Source organism: Lonchura striata, chromosome 29 (assembly GCF_046129695.1).
Source record: "Lonchura striata isolate bLonStr1 chromosome 29, bLonStr1.mat, whole genome shotgun sequence".
In the NCBI taxonomy this organism is placed as follows: Eukaryota; Metazoa; Chordata; class Aves; order Passeriformes; family Estrildidae; genus Lonchura; species Lonchura striata.
Genome location: NC_134631.1, coordinates 1,331,117 through 1,348,460, shown reverse-complemented (window position 1 = coordinate 1,348,460; position 17,344 = coordinate 1,331,117). Strand labels below are relative to the sequence as shown.

Below are 17,344 nucleotides of genomic sequence, written 5' to 3'. Positions count from 1 at the left end.
GGCCAATGGGAGCGCTGGGGGCGGGGCCCGGCGGGGATGCCGCGGGAGGGGTGAGCGGGAGGGGTCGGGGCCGCTTTTGGGGGGCCCTGAGGGAAATTTGGGGCAATTCGGGGGGCTCTGGGCTCCGCGGGGAATCTGGGCTTTCCTGGAGGGATCTGGGGGTCTCAGCGGAGGCTGGAGCGGCCCTTGGGGAGGACTTTGGGCCTCGGGGGCGGTTTGGGGGAGTTCCCGAGGGAGACTGGGAGAGGCTCTGGCGGGGATTGGAGCTTCCTGAGCGAAGTCTGGGGGCTTGGTTTGGCAGTTTGGGGTTCCGAAGAGAAACTTTGGGGTTCCTGAGGGGATTTGGGGTTCCTGAGGGAGATCTGGGCTCTCTGAGGGGCTTTGGGGGTTCTGTGAGAGAATCTGAGGTTCCTGAGGGGGGATTGGGAGTCCCCGGGGGGGTTTTGGGCCTTTTAGGTGCAGTTTTGGGGGATCCTTGTGGCATTTTGGGTCATTTGGGCGCAGCTTGGAGAGTTTTGGGGGGTCCCTGGGTTTGTTTTGAGTCTTTTGGGGGCAGTTTGGGGAGTCCCAGGCCGGGGTTTGGGTCCTCTGGGGGCAGCTTGGGTGTCTCTGGGTGATTTTTGGGGGGTTCCTTGGAGAATTTGGGGTGTTTGGGAGGGTCCTGGGATGGTTTAGGAGGATTTGGGGGCAGTGGAAGTTCTAGGGGGTCTCTGGAACAGATTGGGGCTGTTTTGGGTCATTTTGGGGGTTCTGGGAAGGGGTTGGGGTCATTGGGGCAATTTGGGGGCATTTTGGGGGTCTCTGTGGGGGTTTTGGGGTCCCTGGGGCATTTTTGGAGGTTTCTGGTGTTCTTTGGGTCATGTTTGGGATCATTGGGGGATTTTGGGTGGTCCCAAACACCTGAAGCCCCCCCCCAACCCCTCTTTTGCAGAGCTCTTGACGATCCAGCTGTGGCCCCAGATGTTGAGGGCCCCCAAAAACACCTTCCCTACCCCCAAAACACCCCAGACGTTGTCAGGAAGGGGCCAGATCTAGATGCTGGGGACCCCGAAATGCCCAAAGTGTCCCAAAATGCCTTGGAGGCTCCAGATGTGGCAGCAGAAACTCCAAGTACAGATGTGCTGCAGGCCAAAAATGGGCACCAGATGTTGCTGGTGGACAGTGACACAGATGTCGAGGAGGAGGGGCCAAATCCAGATGTTGGGTCCCCGAAACATCTTAAAATGACCCAAAATGTGCTCGAAACTCCAGATGTGGGGCTGAAAATCCCAAATCCAGATGTTCCATGGCTTAAAAATGGGTGTGGGATGCTGCAGGTGGAGAGTGACACAGATGTGGAGGAGGAGGCTGATCCAGATGTGGAGCCCCCAGAACGACTGAAAATGACCCAAAGCGTTCCAGAAACTCCGGATGTGGTAGCAAAGACCCCAAATCCAGATGTTTCTGGCCCAAAAATGCGATGTGGGATGCAGGTGGTGGGCAGTGACACAGTTGTGGAAGAGGATCCATGTGTGCAACCCCAAAAAAGGCTCAAAGTGACCCAAAACATGCCTGGAATTCCCGATGTGGAAGTGGAGACCCCAAATCCAGCTGTGGGAACGCCCAAAACTGGACACTGGACAATGCTGGCGGACAGCAACACAGATGTGGAAGGGGAGGAGGAGAATCCAGATGTGCGGCCCCCAAAACAACTCAGGATGACCCAAAATGTGCCTGAAACACCAGATGTGGCAGCAGTGGCCCCAAATCTTGATGTTTCAGGCCCAAAACTCCGTTCCTGGATGCTGCTGGTAGACAGCGATACAGATGTGGAAGATGAAGTGAATCCAGATATGCAGCCCCCAAAAAGGCTCAGGAGGACCCAAAATGTGTCCAGAATTCCAGATGTGGATGTGGAAACCCCAAATCCAGCTGCAGAAAGGCCCAAAATTGGTCATCACACATTGGTGGTGGACAGTGACACAGATGTGGAGGAAGATGCAGATGTGCAGCCCCCAAAAAGGCTCAGGAGGACCCAGAATGTGCCTGAAACTCCAGATGTGCAATGGGGGACACCAAATCCAGATGTTTCAGGCCCCACAATCAGGTATCAGATGCTGGTGGACAGCAGTGACACAGATGTGGAGGAGGATCCATATGTTGAAACCCTAAAAAAGCTTGAAATGACCCAAAATGTGCCTGAAAGTCCAGATGTGGTGACACAGACCCCAAATCCAGATGCTGGAGTGACCAAACATGGGTGTCAGGCACTACTGGTGGACAGTGATACAGATGTGGAGGAGGAGGAAGGGAATCCAGATGTTTGTCCTTCAAAAAGATGGGAAAATCCTCAAAACATGCTCCAAACTCCAGATGTGCCCACACAGCCCCCAAATCCAGCTGTGGAGGGCTCCCAGAGGCACAGAGTGCTGCTGGATGACAGCGACACAGATGTGGAAGAGGAGGCAAAACCAGATGTTCGATGCCTAAAAAGACTAAAACCAGCCCCAAACGTGCCTGAAACTCCAGATGTGAGGCTGAAAACGCCAAATCCAGATGTTTCAGGCAGAAAAATGGGCTGTGGGACATTGCTGGTGGACAGCGAAACAGATGTGGAGGACGATGAGACAGGTCCAGATGTTCAGCCCTTAAAAAGACGGAAAATGACCCCAAATGTACCTGAATCTCCAGATGTGCCCACACCATCTCCAAATCCAGCTGTTGGAGGCTCTGAATCCAGATGTGGAGCCTTGGTGGTGGAAAGTGACACAGATGTGGAGGAGGATGAGGCTTGTCCCGATGTTTGGCCCTCAAAAAGACAGAAAATTACCCAAAATGTGCCCGAAACGCCAGATGTTGGGCTGAACCCCGCAAATCCAGATGCTGGGAGGCACCAAAGGACCCAAAATGTGGCTGAAACTCCAGATGTGGAGGAGGAAGAGGAAGGGTGGGATCCTGATGTGGCCACCCAGCTGTTCCTGCCCCCAAATCCAGATGTGGGGGAGGCTGAGGCAGATCCAGATGTTGGGAGCCCAAAACAACTCCAAATTACCCAGAAGCTACATGAAATTCCAGATACGGAGAAGGAAGAGGAGTCAGATCCAGATGTAGCCACCCAGCTGTTCCTGCCCTCTCCAGATGTTGGTAGCCCAGAAAGCCCCAAAATGGCCCCAAAGGACCCCAAAATCCCAGATGTGGAGGGGCTGCCCTCCTTGGAACCAGATGTGGCCACGCAGATGTTCCTGCCCCCACATCCAGATGTGGGGGTTGGCCCAAATCCAGATGTTCTGGGTCCAAAACAACACAAAGTGGCCTCAAATGAACCCAAAACTCCTGATGTGAGGGCGGAGAACCCAGATCCAGATGTGGAGGAGGACTTGGATGTGGCCACCCAGCTGTTTCTGCCCCCTGATCCAGATGTGGAGGGGGAAGGACCCTCAGATCCAGATACTGGGTCCCCAAAACCACTCAAAAGTCCCCTAAACTCGCCTGAAGTTCCAGATGTGGATTTGGAGAGCCTGAATCCAGATGTGGAGGAGTCACTGAGGAGCCACAGGACATTACTGGGGGATGCTGATCCAGATGTGGAGCAGGCAGACCCAAATCCAGATGTGGCAGCCTCAAAAAGACCCCAAACGGCCCCAAAAGTCCCCAGAATTCCAGATGTGGAGGTGGACACCCCAAATCCAGATGTGGAGGAGCTGGGGAGCCCTGACCTCGATCCAGATGTGGCCACTCAGCTGTTCCTGCCCCCCAACCCAGTTGTGGGATGCCCAGAAAGCCCCAAAACAGCCCCGGAGGAATCCCAAATTCCAAATGTGGAGCAAGAGGCCCCAAATCCAGATGTTGGGGATCCCCCAAGCCCCACCCAGGAGGAAGCAGAAGCTCCACTCACCCTGCAGGTGAATTTGGGGGGGTTCCAGGTGATTTTGGGGGTCTCCGGTCAATTCCGGGTGCTCCAAAGGGATTTTGGGGGGGGGTCCAGGTGGATTTTTTGGATTTTGGGAAGTCCCAAGTGGGCTTTGGGGTTCCTGGTGTGTTTTTGGGGTGCCCGGTGCATTTTGGGAGATCCAGTGTGGTTTGGGGGTGTCTCGCGTTAATTTTTGGGGGTTCTGGGTGATTTTTGGGGGGGTCCCAGGTGGAATTTTGGAGGTTCCCAGTGGAATTCGGGGCATTTTGGGGGTGGCAGGTGGATTTTGAGGGTTCCTGGGGGGATTTTGGGGGGGTACCCTGTGAATTTTTTGGGGGTTCCCTTTGGATTTTGGGGTCCCCATCCCCAGGTGCGGCGCAGTCGGCGATTGGCTGAGAGCGGAGGGGGCGGAGCCTCTCGTGGCCCCGCCCCCACCCAGAAGAGGCACGATGGGGGCTCCAAGCCCCGCCCCCCAGCCAAGCCCCGCCCCCCAGCCAAGCCCCGCCCACAGCGGGGGCAGGTACAAGAGGGGGCGGGGCCAGGAGAAGCCACGCCCCCTATGTCCATAAAAGGAAATGGGCGGGGCTCAGCGGCGACCTCGCCCCCAGAGGAGGATCCAGCAGGGGGCGCCAAGCGCAGGCTCCGCCCCCGGGCAGCGCCGGGCTCCGCCCACATCCGGGTAAGGACCAGTACGGCCAGTATGGACCAGTGTGGGATGGTACGAGCAGCATCAGCCAGTACAGGCTAATGTAGGCCAATATAGAGCAGCACAGACCAGCACGGACCGGCATGGACAAGCACAGACGAGTATAGACCGGTACAGACCAGAACAGACTGGCACAGACCAGTATAGACCAGTACAGACCAGCACAGACCGGCACGGACCAACACAGACCAGCACAGACCAGTATAGATCAGTATAGACCAGCACAGACCAGTATAGACCAGCACAGACCAGCACAGACCAGCACAGACCAGTATAGACCAGCACGGACCAGCACAGACCAGTATAGACCAGCACAGACCAGTACAGACCAGCACAGACCGGCACGGACCAACACAGACCAGCACAGACCAGTATAGACCAGCACAGACCAGCACAGACCAGCACGGACCAACACAGACCAGCACAGACCAGTACAGACCAGCACAGACCGGCACGGACCAACACAGACCAGCACAGACCAGTATAGACCAGCATGGACCAGCACAGACCAGCACAGACCAGTATAGATCAGTATAGACCAGCACAGACCAGTATAGACCAGCACAGACCAGCACAGACCAGTATAGACCAGCACGGACCAGTACAGACCAGCACAGACCGGCACGGACCAACACAGACCAGCACAGACCAGTATAGACCAGCACAGACCAGCACAGACCAGCACAGACCAGTATAGATCAGTATAGACCAGCACAGACCAGTATAGACCAGCACAGACCAATATAGACCAGCACAGACCAGTGTCCCCCCATCCCCTCCCCCACTGTGTCCCCAGACACTGTTCTGGGGCTGGTGGCACCTGGGGATGTCCCCACAGTGTCCCCAGTGTGATCCCAAGTCCCTCAGGCATGTCCCTATTGTGTCCCCAAACTATCCCAAACCTGTCCTGGTGTCCCCCAGGTGTCCCCAGCCCCTCAGGGATGTCCCCACTATGTCCTGAATGTGTCCCCAACCTGTCCCAGTGCCCCCTCAATGTCCCCAACACTCCCAGGGCTCTCCCCAACTTGTCCCCAATGTCTCCAGGTGCGGTTCCCAGGCCTGGTGGCACTCAGGGATTTCTCCACTGATGTCCCCAGGTGCTGTTCACGGGCCTGGTGGCACTCAGGGATGTCCCCAATGTGTCCCCAGGTGCTGTTCATGGGCCTGGTGGCACTCAGGGATGTCCCCAGTGTGTCCCCAGGTGCTGTTCACGGGCCTGGTGGCACTCAGGGATTTCTCCACTGATGTCCCCAGGTGCTGTTCACGGGCCTGGTGGCACTCAGGGATTTCTCCACTGATGTCCCCAGGTGCTGTTCATGGGCCTGGTGGCACTCAGGGATGTCCCCAATGTGTCCCCAGGTGCTGTTCACGGGCCTGGTGGCACTCAGGGATGTCCCCAATGTGTCCCCAGGTGCTGTTCACGGGCCTGGTGGCCTCTCCGGCGCTGCGGGTGGCCCTGGGGATGCTGGGTGGCACCGAGGCCACGTCAGTGCACGACTGCAGCCACCTGGTGACCGATGGCATCCGCCGGACACTCAAGTTCCTGTGTGCCCTGGGCAGGGGCGTCCCCATTGTCACCCCCCAGTGGCTGCTAGAGGTGACATCTGGGACATGGCGGGGACTGGGGACAGCAGGGACATTGGGAGGACATTGGGGATTGGGGACATTTGGGACACTGAGTTCCTGCGTGCACTGGGCAGGGTGTCCCCATTGTCACATCCCAGTGGCTGCTGCAGGGGACATCGGGGACAGGGGGTTGGGGACATTAGGAACAATCAGGGGATTGGGGACACTGTGGACATCAGGACCATTGGGGACTGGGGACAATCGGGGCACTGGGGACACTTGGGACGCTGAGGATGCTGAAGTTCCTGTGTGCCCTCGCCATGGGTGTCCTCATTGTCACCCCCCCATGGCTGCTGCTGGTGACATCGGGGACAATGAGGGCTTGGGGACAGCTGAGGGGGTTGGGGACATCAGGGCATTGGGGACATTGGGGACATGGAGAGGACGTGGGGGATTTGGAACATTGAAGACACTGAAGTTCCTGTGTGCCCTTGGCAGGAGTGTCCCCATTGTCACCTCCCAGTGGCTGCTGCGGTGACATTGGGGACAATCAGGGGGGTGTGGGGCCAAGGAGAGGGATCTGGGGACATTGGGGACAGGGGGCAGCACTTGGGACTTTGTGGGGATTTGGGGACATTGGTTGGGGACAACGGGGATTTTGGGGACAGCTGGAGTGGCCTTGGGGACAGAGGGACATTGGGGACATGGTGACAAGGGGGATTGGTCCTGGGGACTTTAGGGACAGGTGGGGTGACCTTGGGGACAGGGGGAGCTCAGGGACAATGGGAGCAGATTTGGGGACATTGGGATGGTCTTGGGGACAGTGGGGGTGGCTTTGGGGTATTTGGAACCTTGGGGACTCGGAGTGGCCTTGGGGTTAAGGGAAAAGACTTGGGGACAGTCAAAGGGACTCTGGGGACAAGGGGGTGGCCTTGGGGACACTGGGGTGGCTCTGGTGGCCATGTGTGACCCCTGTGTCCCCATTGTCCCCAGAGTTCCCACGTTGGCCGCCCGCTGTCCCCAGGTCCCTTCCTGCCCCGGGACCCTTCCTGTGAGCGGCGCTTTGGCTTCCGCCTGCGCCCGGCGTTGGCCCGGGCCCAGGAGCGGCCCCTGCTGCAGGTGACAATGTCCCCAAATGTCCCCAAAGGTCCCCAAATGTCACCTAAACCCATCCCTGACCCAGCCCCAGGCACAGCAACACTCCCTGCTGCAGGTGACAATGTCCCCAAATGTCCCCAAAGGTCCCCAAATGTCACCTAAACCCATCCCTGACCCAGCCCCAGGCACAGCAACACCCCCTGCTGCAGGTGACAATGTCCCCAAATGTCACCTAAACCCACCCCTGACCCAGTCCTGGACATGGTGTCACCCTCTCCTGCAGTTGACAATGATATTAATGTCCCCAGATGTCCCCATGTCCTCAGTGTGCCCCCTGCCACCCCCAATGGCCCCAGATGTCCCCAGCCCCCAATTCCCCCATGTCCCCGATGTCCTCCAATGCCCCTGAGTGTCCTCAATGTCCCCAACCTCGTTAATGTCCCCAGTGTCCCCTCATCACCCTCAATGTCCCTGAGAGTCCCCAGTCCCCCAGTCTCCCGATCCCCTCAATATCCCCAGCCCCCGAGTGTCCCCAGTCTGCCCCTGTCCCCAATGTCCCCAAGCCCCTGGATGTCCTCACTGTCCCCCTGATGTCCCCTCTGTCCCCAGGGGTACCAGGTGCATGTCACCCCCAGTGTCCAGCCGTGCCCCGAGGACATGCGGGACATTGTCACCTGCTGTGGTGGCACCTTCCTGCCCCAGCTGCCCCGGGAACACTCGGTGAGGGGACAGCAGGGAAAGGGGACAGCGGGGACATCGAGGGCACTGGGGACATTGGGACACTGGGGACAGTGGGGACATTGGGGGTTTTTGGGGTTTCTCCTGGGGTGTTTGAAGGTTTTTGGGGTTTTTTTTGGGTTTTGGGGTTTCTCATTCAGTTCTTGGGGGCTTTGGGGATTTCTCACTGGGTTTTGGGGCATTTGGGTTTTTTTGGGGGGATATTTTTGGGGTATTTGGTGGTTTTTGGGATTTCTCTTTGGGTGATTTTGGGGTTTTTTTGGAAGTTTTGGATGGAATTTGGGCCCCTGACACTGTTTTCTGCCAGCCCCATGTCCTCGTGATCTCATGTCCCCAGGACCGGGCTGGGTGGGATTTGGGGATCCTCACTGGGTTTTTGGGGTTCTTTTGGGCTATTTGAGGTTTCTGAGAGGGTTTTTGGGGTCCTGACCCTGTTTCCCCCCAGCCCCGGGTGCTGGTCCTTTACTGTCCCCAGGACCGCTGGGATTCCGTTCGGGTTTGGGGTTTCTGATGGGGTTTGGGGCTCCTCTCTGGGTTTTTGGGGTTTCTGATGGGGTTTTTTGGGTTCCTCTCTGGATTTTTCGAGTTTCTGATGGGGTTTTTGGGGTTCTTCTCTGGATTTTTTGAGTTTCTGATGGGGTTTTTGGGGTTTCTGATGGGGTTTTTGGGGCTCCTTTCTGGGTTTTTGGGGGTCCTCTCTGGTTTTTTTGGGTTCCTCTCTGGATTTTTCAAGTTTCTGATGGGGTTTTTGGGGTTCCTGATGGTGTTTTTGGGGTTTCTAATGGGGTTTTTCTACCCAGCTAGATGTGCTGGTCATTTCCTGTCCCCAGGACTGGGCTGGGTGGGTTATTTGGGATTTTTTTCTGGGTTGTTTGGAGTTCCTCATGGGGTATTTGGGGTTCCTCATGGGTTATTTGGGGATTTCTGATGAGTTATTTGGGGTCTCTGATGGGGTTTTCCCCCAACAAGGAGTCCTGGTGATCTTGTGTTTCCAGGACTGGGCTGGGTGGGTTATTTGGGATTTTTCTCTGGGTTATTCGGGGTCCCTCACTGTGGTTTTGGGTTTTTCCCAGCCCCGTGTCCTGGTGATCTCGTGTCCCCAGGACCGCGGGCTGTGGCCCCTGGCTGCGGCCGCGCGGCTCCCGCTGCTCTCGGCCGAGCTGCTGCTCTCGGGGGTCCTGCAGCAGCGCCTGGAGCTGGCCCCGTTCCTGCTGAGCCCCTGGCAGCCCCCCGAGAAACCCCCAAATCCCACCCAAAACCAGAAACACCCCGCCCAAAAACCCCCAAATTCTGCCCAGAAACAGAAAAATCCCTCCCAGAAAACCCCAAATCCCCTCCCAGAAACCCCAAATCCCAACCAAAGAAGCAAAAATCCCCCACAGAAATCCCCAAATCCCACCCAAAATGCTCCAAACCCACCCCAAAAAACCCCAAATCCTGCCCAGAAGCAAAAAAATCTCCCCCAGAAGCGCCCAAATCCCACCCAAAGTACCCCACCCCAAACCCATGCCCGGCCGCATTTTGGGGGCTCCTCCCCCCCGCCAAGCCCCCCCAGGACCCGGAGTGGGCGGAGAACCCCCCAAAATCCCCCCCCAAAAGCCTCAAATTTAGGGACCCTCCAAAAAACCCCAAATCCACCCAAAAAAACCCCAAAATGGCCCCAGGGTCATTCAGAGGGTCCTGACCCCGATTTTGGCATCCCAAGCCCCCCACCGGATCCCCCCAGGACCCGGAGCCATCGTGGACTCCCCCAAAATCCCCCTCGGGACCCCCCAAGTTCAGGGACACCCAAAAAAACCCCAAATCCACCCCAAAAAACTCCCAAACAGCTCCGGAGTCTTTCAGGGGGTTCCAACCCCAATGTTGGGGTTCCAGATCCCCCCCTTGACTCCCCCCTGGAGCCCCCCAGGACCCGGAGCGGCCGCAGACTCCCCCCAAATCCAGGGAATCCCCCAAAAACCCCAAACCAGCCCCCAAAAGCCCCAAATTCCACCCAAAACAAAAAAAACCCCACCCCAAATCCCCCAAATCCTGCCCAGAAACTGAAAAATCCCTCCCAAAAAACCCCAAATCCCACGCAAAGAAGCAAAAATCCCCCACAGAAACCCCCAAATTCCACCCAAAAAGCCCCAAATTCCACCGCAAAACGGCCCCGGGGTTCCCCCGAGGGTTCCCCCCCCAGTTTTGGGGTCCCCGAGCCCCCCCCGAGCCCCCCCCGCACCCGGAGCCGCCGTGGGATCCCAATAAAGTGAATTTGGGCAGCGGAGTTTGGGGGTTTTTGGGGTCAAAAATCCCAAATTTTGGGCGGGAGAACATGGGGGGGTTTGGGGACAATGGGGACACCTCGATGACTGCCCTGGGGTGGCCTTGGGGAGGGTTGGGGACACTTGGGGACATCGGGGACCCCATGGGGATATTGGGGACCCCCCTGTGCAATTTAGGGATACTTCTGGGGACATGTGGGAACCCTTGGGGACACCAGGGACCCCCTTGGGAATACTGGGGACCACCCTGGGATGGCCATGGGGGGTTGGGACATCAGAGCCCTTGGGGACATCAGGAACTCTTCTGGGGACACTGTGGGGACACCAAGGACCCTTTTGGGGACCTGCTGGGATGGTCCTGGTGGCCTTGGGGACATCGGGAATCCTTTTAGGGACACCAGGGAGCCTCCTGGGGACATTGGAGACCCTCCTGCGTTGGTCACGCGGGGCTGGGGACATCAAGGGTCTCTTTGGGGACATCGGGGACCCTTCTGACCCTTCTGCCCCAGCCAATCAGCGCTCTCGTTCCCGAGCGCAGCAGCCAATGGCAGCGCAGGAAGGGCGGGACTTCTGTTACCATGGGAACGCGCAGCGGGGTCTCCATGGCAACGGGCGAAGGCGCTTCCGGGTTCCTGTTCCCGCCCTCGGCCGCTCTCAGCCAATCAGCGCTGTCGGAGTCCGGCGAAGCAGCCAATGGCGATGCAGAAGGGGCGGGAGCAGCGTTGCCATGGGGACGGCCTGGGTGGTCGCCATGGCAACGAGGGCGGAAGAAGCAGGAAAAGGTTAAAAATGGGAATAAAAGCCCGGGATTGGTGTGGGCTGGGAGAGACCGGGGGGCCCTGGCGACAGCGGGACGCCCTGGGGACAGCGGGACTCTTCTGGGATGGGCGTGAGGTCTTCGAGGACCCTGACTGACCCTGCTAAGACCCAACGGCCCCTCAGGACCCTGACTTACCCTGCCAGGATCCCATTCCCACCTCAGAACGCTTTCAGACCCTCATTTACTCTTCCAGAACCGCTCCGGACCGCATTAACCTCGCCCTAAGGCTCCCCTTACCCTTTCAGGACCTCATTTACCCCTCCTAAGTGCCCATTTCCCCTTCCAGGACCCCATTTCCCCTTCCATGCCCCGATCCGCCCTAGCCCCGCCCACCTCTCCCAGATACGCCCTCCCATTGGTTGGAAGGGGTGGCGGGACCCGGGAGCCACCGCCTCTGATTGGCTGAGGCGGGAGCGCGGGAAAGCGGCGGCGGGGAAGCCTTCCCGGCGTGCACCGCGCGGGGGAACCGGGGGAGACTGGGAGGGGAACTGGAAGGTACTGGGGGGACTGGGAGGGACTGGGGGGAACTGGGAGGGACTGGGAGGGACTGGGAGGGACTGAGGGGACTGGGAGGGATTGGGGGGACTGGGAGGGACTGGGAGGGACTGGGAGGGATTGGGGGTACTGGGAGAGACTGGGAGGAACTGGGAGGGACTGGGAGTAACTGGGAGGGATTGGGGGGACTGGGGGGAACTGGGAGGGACTGGGAAGGATTGGGAGGACTGGGAGGGACTGGGGGGAACTGGGAGGGACTGGGGCGAACTGGGAGGAACTGGGAGGGATTGGGGGGACTGGGAGGGACTGGGGGGAACTGGGAGGGACTGGGAGGGATTGGGGGGACTGGGAGGGACTGGGGGGAACTGGGAGGGACTGGGAGGGACTGGGAGGGATTGGGGGGACTGGGAGGGACTGGGGGGAACTGGGAGGGACTGGGGGGACTGGGAGGGACTGGGGCGAACTGGGAGGGACTGGGGGGACTGGGAGGGACTGGGGCGAACTGGGAGGTTACTGGGACTGGGGACAGGCTATGCTGCTCCATACTGGTCCTTACTGGTCCATACTGGGAACTGTTCCCCCGCAGGTCGCCGATGGCCGAGCCCTGCCTGGGCCCTCCCAGTGCTCCCAGTGCCCCCCAGTACTCCCAGCTGCACCCTCCCAGTCTGGAGGGGCTCATCCCCCCCTCCCACTTTGTGCTGCGCCCCAGGTGAGGCTCCCAGTGCTCCCAGTAACCCCCCCAGTAACTTCCCAGTGCTCCCAGTAAGCCCCCAGTGACCTCCCAGTGCTTCCAGTAACCCCAGTCCCCCTCACAGGTCCCTGGGGGCGGAGCTTGGGGCAGAAAGGGGGCGTGTCCATGGACTGGAGGAGGAGCTGAAAGCACTGAGGGGGCGGAGCCAGAGCCTGGAGGCGGAGCTGGCGGCAGAAAAGGGGCGGAGCCAGGCCCTGGCAGCGGAGCTCAGCGCCCTGAGGGGGCGTGGCCAGCGCCTGGAGGCGGAGCTGGAGGCAGAAAAGGGGCGGAGCCAAATCCTGGAGATGGAGCTGGAGACCCTGAGGGGGCGGGGCCTTGGCCCGGAGGGGGCGGAGCCAAGCCCAGAGCAGGTGAAGCCTCAGTGCTCCCAGTAACCCCCCCAACAACTCCCAGTAACCCCCCAGTGCTCCCAGTAACCCCCCAGTGCTCCCAGTAACCCGCCAATAACTCCCAGTAACCCCCCCAGTGCTCCCAGTACCCCCCCAACAACTCTCAGTAACCCCCAGTGCTCCCAGTAACCCCCCCAGTGCTGCCAGTAAACCCCAGTGCTCCCAGTAACTCCCTCAGTGCTCCCAGTAACCCCCCCAGTGCTCCCAGTAACTCCCCCAGTGCTCCCAGTAACCCCCTCAGTGCTCCCAGTAACCCCCAGTGCTCCCAGTAAGTCCCCCAGTGCTCCCAGTACCCCCCCAAGAACTCTCAGTAACCCCCAGTGCTCCCAGTAACCCCCTCAGTGCTCCCAGTAACCCCCCCAGTGCTCCCAGTAACCCCCCCAGTGCTCCCAGTAACCCCCCAATAACTCCCAGTAACCCCCCCAGTGCTCCCAGTAACCCCCTCAGTGCTCCCAGTAACCCCCCCAGTGCTCCCAGTAACCCCCCCAGTGCTCCCAATACCCCCCCAATAACTCTCAGTAACCCCCAGTACTCCCAGTAATCCCCCCAGTGCTTCCAGTAACCCCCAGTGCTCCCAGTAACCCCCCCAACAACTCCCAGTAACCCCCCCCAGTGCTTCCAATAACCCCCAGTCCTCCCAGTAACCCCCAGTCCTCCCAGTAAGCCCCCCAACAACTCCCAGTAACCCCCCCAGTGCTCCCAGTAACCCCCCCAGTGCTTCCAATAACCCCCAGTGCTCCCAGTAACCCCTCAACAACTCCCAGTAACCCCCAGTAACTCCCAGTAACCCCCAGTAACTCCCAGTCTCATCTGTCCCAGGTGTTCTGGGTTTGTCTTGGGGCCAGAGCCACCCTGGAAGGGACCGGGGACACCTGGGGGGACCTGGGGACACACCTGGGGGCACTGGTGATACACATGGGGAGGTTGGGGACACACCCTGGGATGGCCCAGGTGTGTTTGGGGTGTCTCAGGTGCATTTTTGGGCTCTCAGGTGAGTTTTTTGGCTCTCAGGTGAGCTCTCTCTCAGGTGCTGCTGGGCCGCTGGCGCCAGAAGGTTTTCCAGCTGCTGCTGCAGGTGAGGCTGCAGCGGGGCCAGGAGCTGCGGCTGCAGGGACAGGTGAGGGGACGGGGGACAGGGGAGGGGACACGGTGGCACCCCACATCTGGGGCAGTGAGACGCCACAGGTGGAACCAACCCCACACTGGGGGGGACCCTCTGGGTCACCTGTGTCCCTCAGGGATGTCACCCGTGTCCCTCAGGGATGTCACCTGTGTCCCTCAGGGATGTCACCCGTGTCCCTCAGGGATGTCACCCGTGTCCCCCCCGTGTCCCCCTGTCCCAGGTGCGCTCCCTGGGTGCTGCAGTGGCCGCTGGGTCCCGCCAGGTGTCGCTGTTGGAGCTGCGGCTGCGCCGGGCGGAGCAGGAGAGACAGGTGGGGGACACCTGGGGACACACCTGGGGACACACCTGGCACAGGTGTGAGGGACACCTGGGGACATTGGGGACACACCTGGCACAGGTGTGAGGGACACCTGGGGACATTGGGGACACACCTGGTGCAGGTGAGGGACACCTGGGGACAATCTGGGGCTGTTCCATGTCTAGGCCCTGTCCCAGGAGCGGCTCCGGGCGGACGTGGCCGAGGAGGAACTGGGGAAACTGGGCCAGGCCCTGAGCCGGTACTGGGGGCACTGGGGAGGGCTGGGGGGAACTGGGAGGTACTGGGAGGGAACTGGGGAGGACTGGGCTGTCCCCGTTGCTGTCCCCAGGCTGTTGGGGACACTGGGCTGAACTGGGATGAATTGGTTTGTACTGGGATGAACCAGGATGTCCCCATTGCTGTTCCCCAGGTGTCCCCCAGGCTTCTGGGGACACTGGGGGTTACTGGTTTGTACTGGTTTGTACTGGTCTGTCCCCATTGCTTTCCCCAGGCTGCTGGGGACACTGGGCGTGGCCCTGGCCGATGTCACCACGGCCATCGGGGCCCTGGGGACCCTCAGTGAGCGCCTGGGACAGGCCCAGCACCGACTGCAGGGTCAGTGACACTGGGGACACTGTGGGGACACTGCAGGGACACTGCGGGGACACCTGGGACACTGCAGGGACACTTTGGAGGCTTTGTGGGAGGACTGGGGACACTTTGGGAACACCTGGGCGCACCTTGGGGACACTTTGTCAGGATTGGGGACACTGGGGATAGTCTGGGGACAGTCGGGGAGGTTGGGGACACCTTGGGGACACTTTGGAGGCAATGGGGGAGGATTGGGGACACCTTGTGGGGGTTTTGGGACACACTGGGACATTGCAGGTGGTGGAGACACTTTGGGGACACTTTGGAGATGTTCAAAGAGAATCTGGGACACCTGGGGACACCTGAGAGGGGTTGGGGACACCTTGAGGACACTTTGGGGGAGTTGGGGACATTCTCGGGACATTTGGGACAGTTTGGGGACATTGGGAATGGTTTGGGGGGTTGGGGACACTTTGGGGATGCTTTGGGGGGTTGGGACATTCCTGGAACACCTTGGGGACACTTTGGGACACCTTAGGAGAGACTGGGGACACTGCGAGGACGGTGTGGTGGCTGTGCCCACGTCCCTGTCCCAGTGTCCCCTCTGTCCCCAGTGCTGGTGGCCTCGGGGCGGCTCTGGTGGCAGCGGGAGCCGGAGGGGACAGCGGGGGACAGCGGGTGAGTGACACCGGGGACACCGGGGGTGACACTGGGGACATCTGGGTGACCCAGGGGACACTGGAGGTGCCCTGGGATCACTGGGGCCCTGGGGATGTTGGAGGGTGGCCCTGGGGACAGCGGGTGAGTGACACCGGGGACACCGGGGGTGGCACTGCGGACAGTGGTGAGTGCCACCAGGGTGGCCCTGGGAACACTGGGGTGGCACAGATGACATCAGGGGCGGCCCTGGGGACAGCGCTGACCCGGCAGTCACACAGCCGCTCTGTCCCCTCCCTGTCCCTTCTGTGTCCCCTCTCTGTCCCCAGCAAGGTGGCCCCGCAGGTGACACCGGAGCAAGTGACAGGGTGGCACCGAGGAGACACCGTGGGTGGCTCTGTCCCCAGGCTGTCACCCTTGTGTCCCCCCCAGGCCACCAAGGGCGGGGACAGGACCCGGCCACGCCCAGGCACAGGTGGGTGCGTCCCCAAATGTGTCCCTAAACCTGTCCCAAATGTCCCCAGTGTCCTCTCAGTGTCACTGAATGTCCCCACAGATTTCCCAGTGTGTTCCCAAGTGTGTCCCTGAGTGTCCCTAAAAGTCCCCAAAGGATCCCTCAGTGTCCTTTGATGTGTCCCCAGTGTCCCTAAAAATGTCCCTGAGTGTCCCCAATGGCCCCAAATGTCCTTCCCAAAGTCCTCTAAAAGCTCCCAGATGTGTCCCAAGTGTCCCCTCACTGTCCCCACATGTCCCTCAGTGTCCCCAAAGTGTCCCTGAGTGTCCCCAGATGTCTCTCAACGTCCCCAGTGCCTTCAGTGTCCCCTCGATGTGTCCCCAACGTGTCCCCGCAGTGTCCCTGGCCCCGCTGGTGACGCAGCTCCAGGCCCTCGGTGCCACCATCCTCAGAGACACTGAGGACATCGGGGACCCCGCGGTGCCAGCGCCCCTCTGGGCACACCGGTGACATCACTGGGGACACAGGTGGCATCATCAGGGAGCGGTGGCACTGTGGGGACAGAGGTGATGTCACTGTGGTGGTGGTGATGTCACTATGGTGATGTTTATGATGTCATTGTGACAGTGATGACATCACAGTGATGGTGATGACGTCATGGCTCTATCCCAGCCCTGGCTTGGTGTCACTTTGTCCCTGTCCGGCCCCCAATGTCCCCAAAGCCACCACAACCACCAGAGGGTCCTCAAAGAGTCCCCGATGTCCCCAAGGAGGTTCCTTGGTGTCCCCAACACCCTCAATGCCCTTCAGGTGTCCCCAAGGTTCCTCCACATGTCCCAGGAATGTCCCCAGTTCCCCCAAGGTGTCCCCAACGCCCCAAAATGTCCCCAAACTGTCCTCAACCCTTCCCAGTGCCCCCAAGAGCTCCCAAACTGTCCCCGAAGTGCCCCCAAGGTGTCCCCAACACCCCCCAAAGTGTCCCAAAGGTGCCCCCGTACCACCCACAGTGCCCGGTACAGCCGGGGACAGACATGGGGACAATGGGGACATCACTGAGGACAGCCCAGTCCCTCCCAGTTCAGGGTCCTGAGGGGCCGTTGGGTCCTGGCAGGGTCAGTCGAGGTCCCTGAAGGCCCCAGGCCCATCCTGGAGGGGTCCCAGTGTCCCCAGGGGGTCCCGCTGTCCCCAGGGTCCCCCGGTCTCTCCCAGCCCACACCAATCCCAGGTTTTTATTCCCGTTTTTAACCTTTTCCTGCTCCTTCACCCTCGTTGCCATGGCGACCACCCGGGCCGTCCCCATGGCAACGCTGCTCCCGCCCCTTCTGCATCGCCATTGGCTGCTGCGCCCGGCCCCGCGAGCGCTGATTGGGTGAGAGCAGCAGAGGGCGGGAACAATAAACCCGGAAGCGCCTTCGCCCGTTGCCATGAAGACATTGCTTGTGCGTTCCCATGGTAACAGAAGTCCCGCCCGTCCTATGCTGCCATTGGCTGCTGTGCTTATGGAG

At 60.0% G+C, this 17,344-nt stretch overlaps 2 protein-coding genes and 1 long non-coding RNA gene across 3 annotated transcripts; all 3 read left to right on the top strand.

The window, feature by feature from the left end:
* The first annotated feature begins 13 nt into the window (after positions 1 to 13).
* MDC1 (mediator of DNA damage checkpoint 1) lies at positions 14 to 10,256 on the top strand. The gene is made up of 7 exons (XM_077788925.1): positions 14 to 50; positions 932 to 3,881; positions 4,260 to 4,568; positions 6,007 to 6,192; positions 7,155 to 7,280; positions 7,869 to 7,979; positions 9,071 to 10,256. Exons 1-7 carry the CDS (start codon positions 37 to 39, stop codon positions 10,247 to 10,249), a joined length of 4,875 nt encoding a protein of 1,624 aa, XP_077645051.1. The 5' UTR covers positions 14 to 36; the 3' UTR covers positions 10,250 to 10,256.
* A 1,289-nt stretch (positions 10,257 to 11,545) lies between these two features.
* LOC144247656 (uncharacterized) lies at positions 11,546 to 12,449 on the top strand. The gene is made up of 3 exons (XR_013341251.1): positions 11,546 to 11,576; positions 12,163 to 12,285; positions 12,392 to 12,449. It is a non-coding gene; the product is annotated as an uncharacterized LOC144247656 (long non-coding RNA).
* A 2,039-nt stretch (positions 12,450 to 14,488) lies between these two features.
* Positions 14,489 to 17,253, top strand: LOC110483666 (uncharacterized). Its single transcript, XM_077788966.1, has 4 exons — positions 14,489 to 14,752; positions 15,343 to 15,406; positions 15,715 to 15,860; positions 16,237 to 17,253. Exons 1-4 carry the CDS (start codon positions 14,545 to 14,547, stop codon positions 16,347 to 16,349), a joined length of 531 nt encoding a protein of 176 aa, XP_077645092.1. The 5' UTR covers positions 14,489 to 14,544; the 3' UTR covers positions 16,350 to 17,253.
* Positions 17,254 to 17,344: the final 91 nt, after the last annotated feature.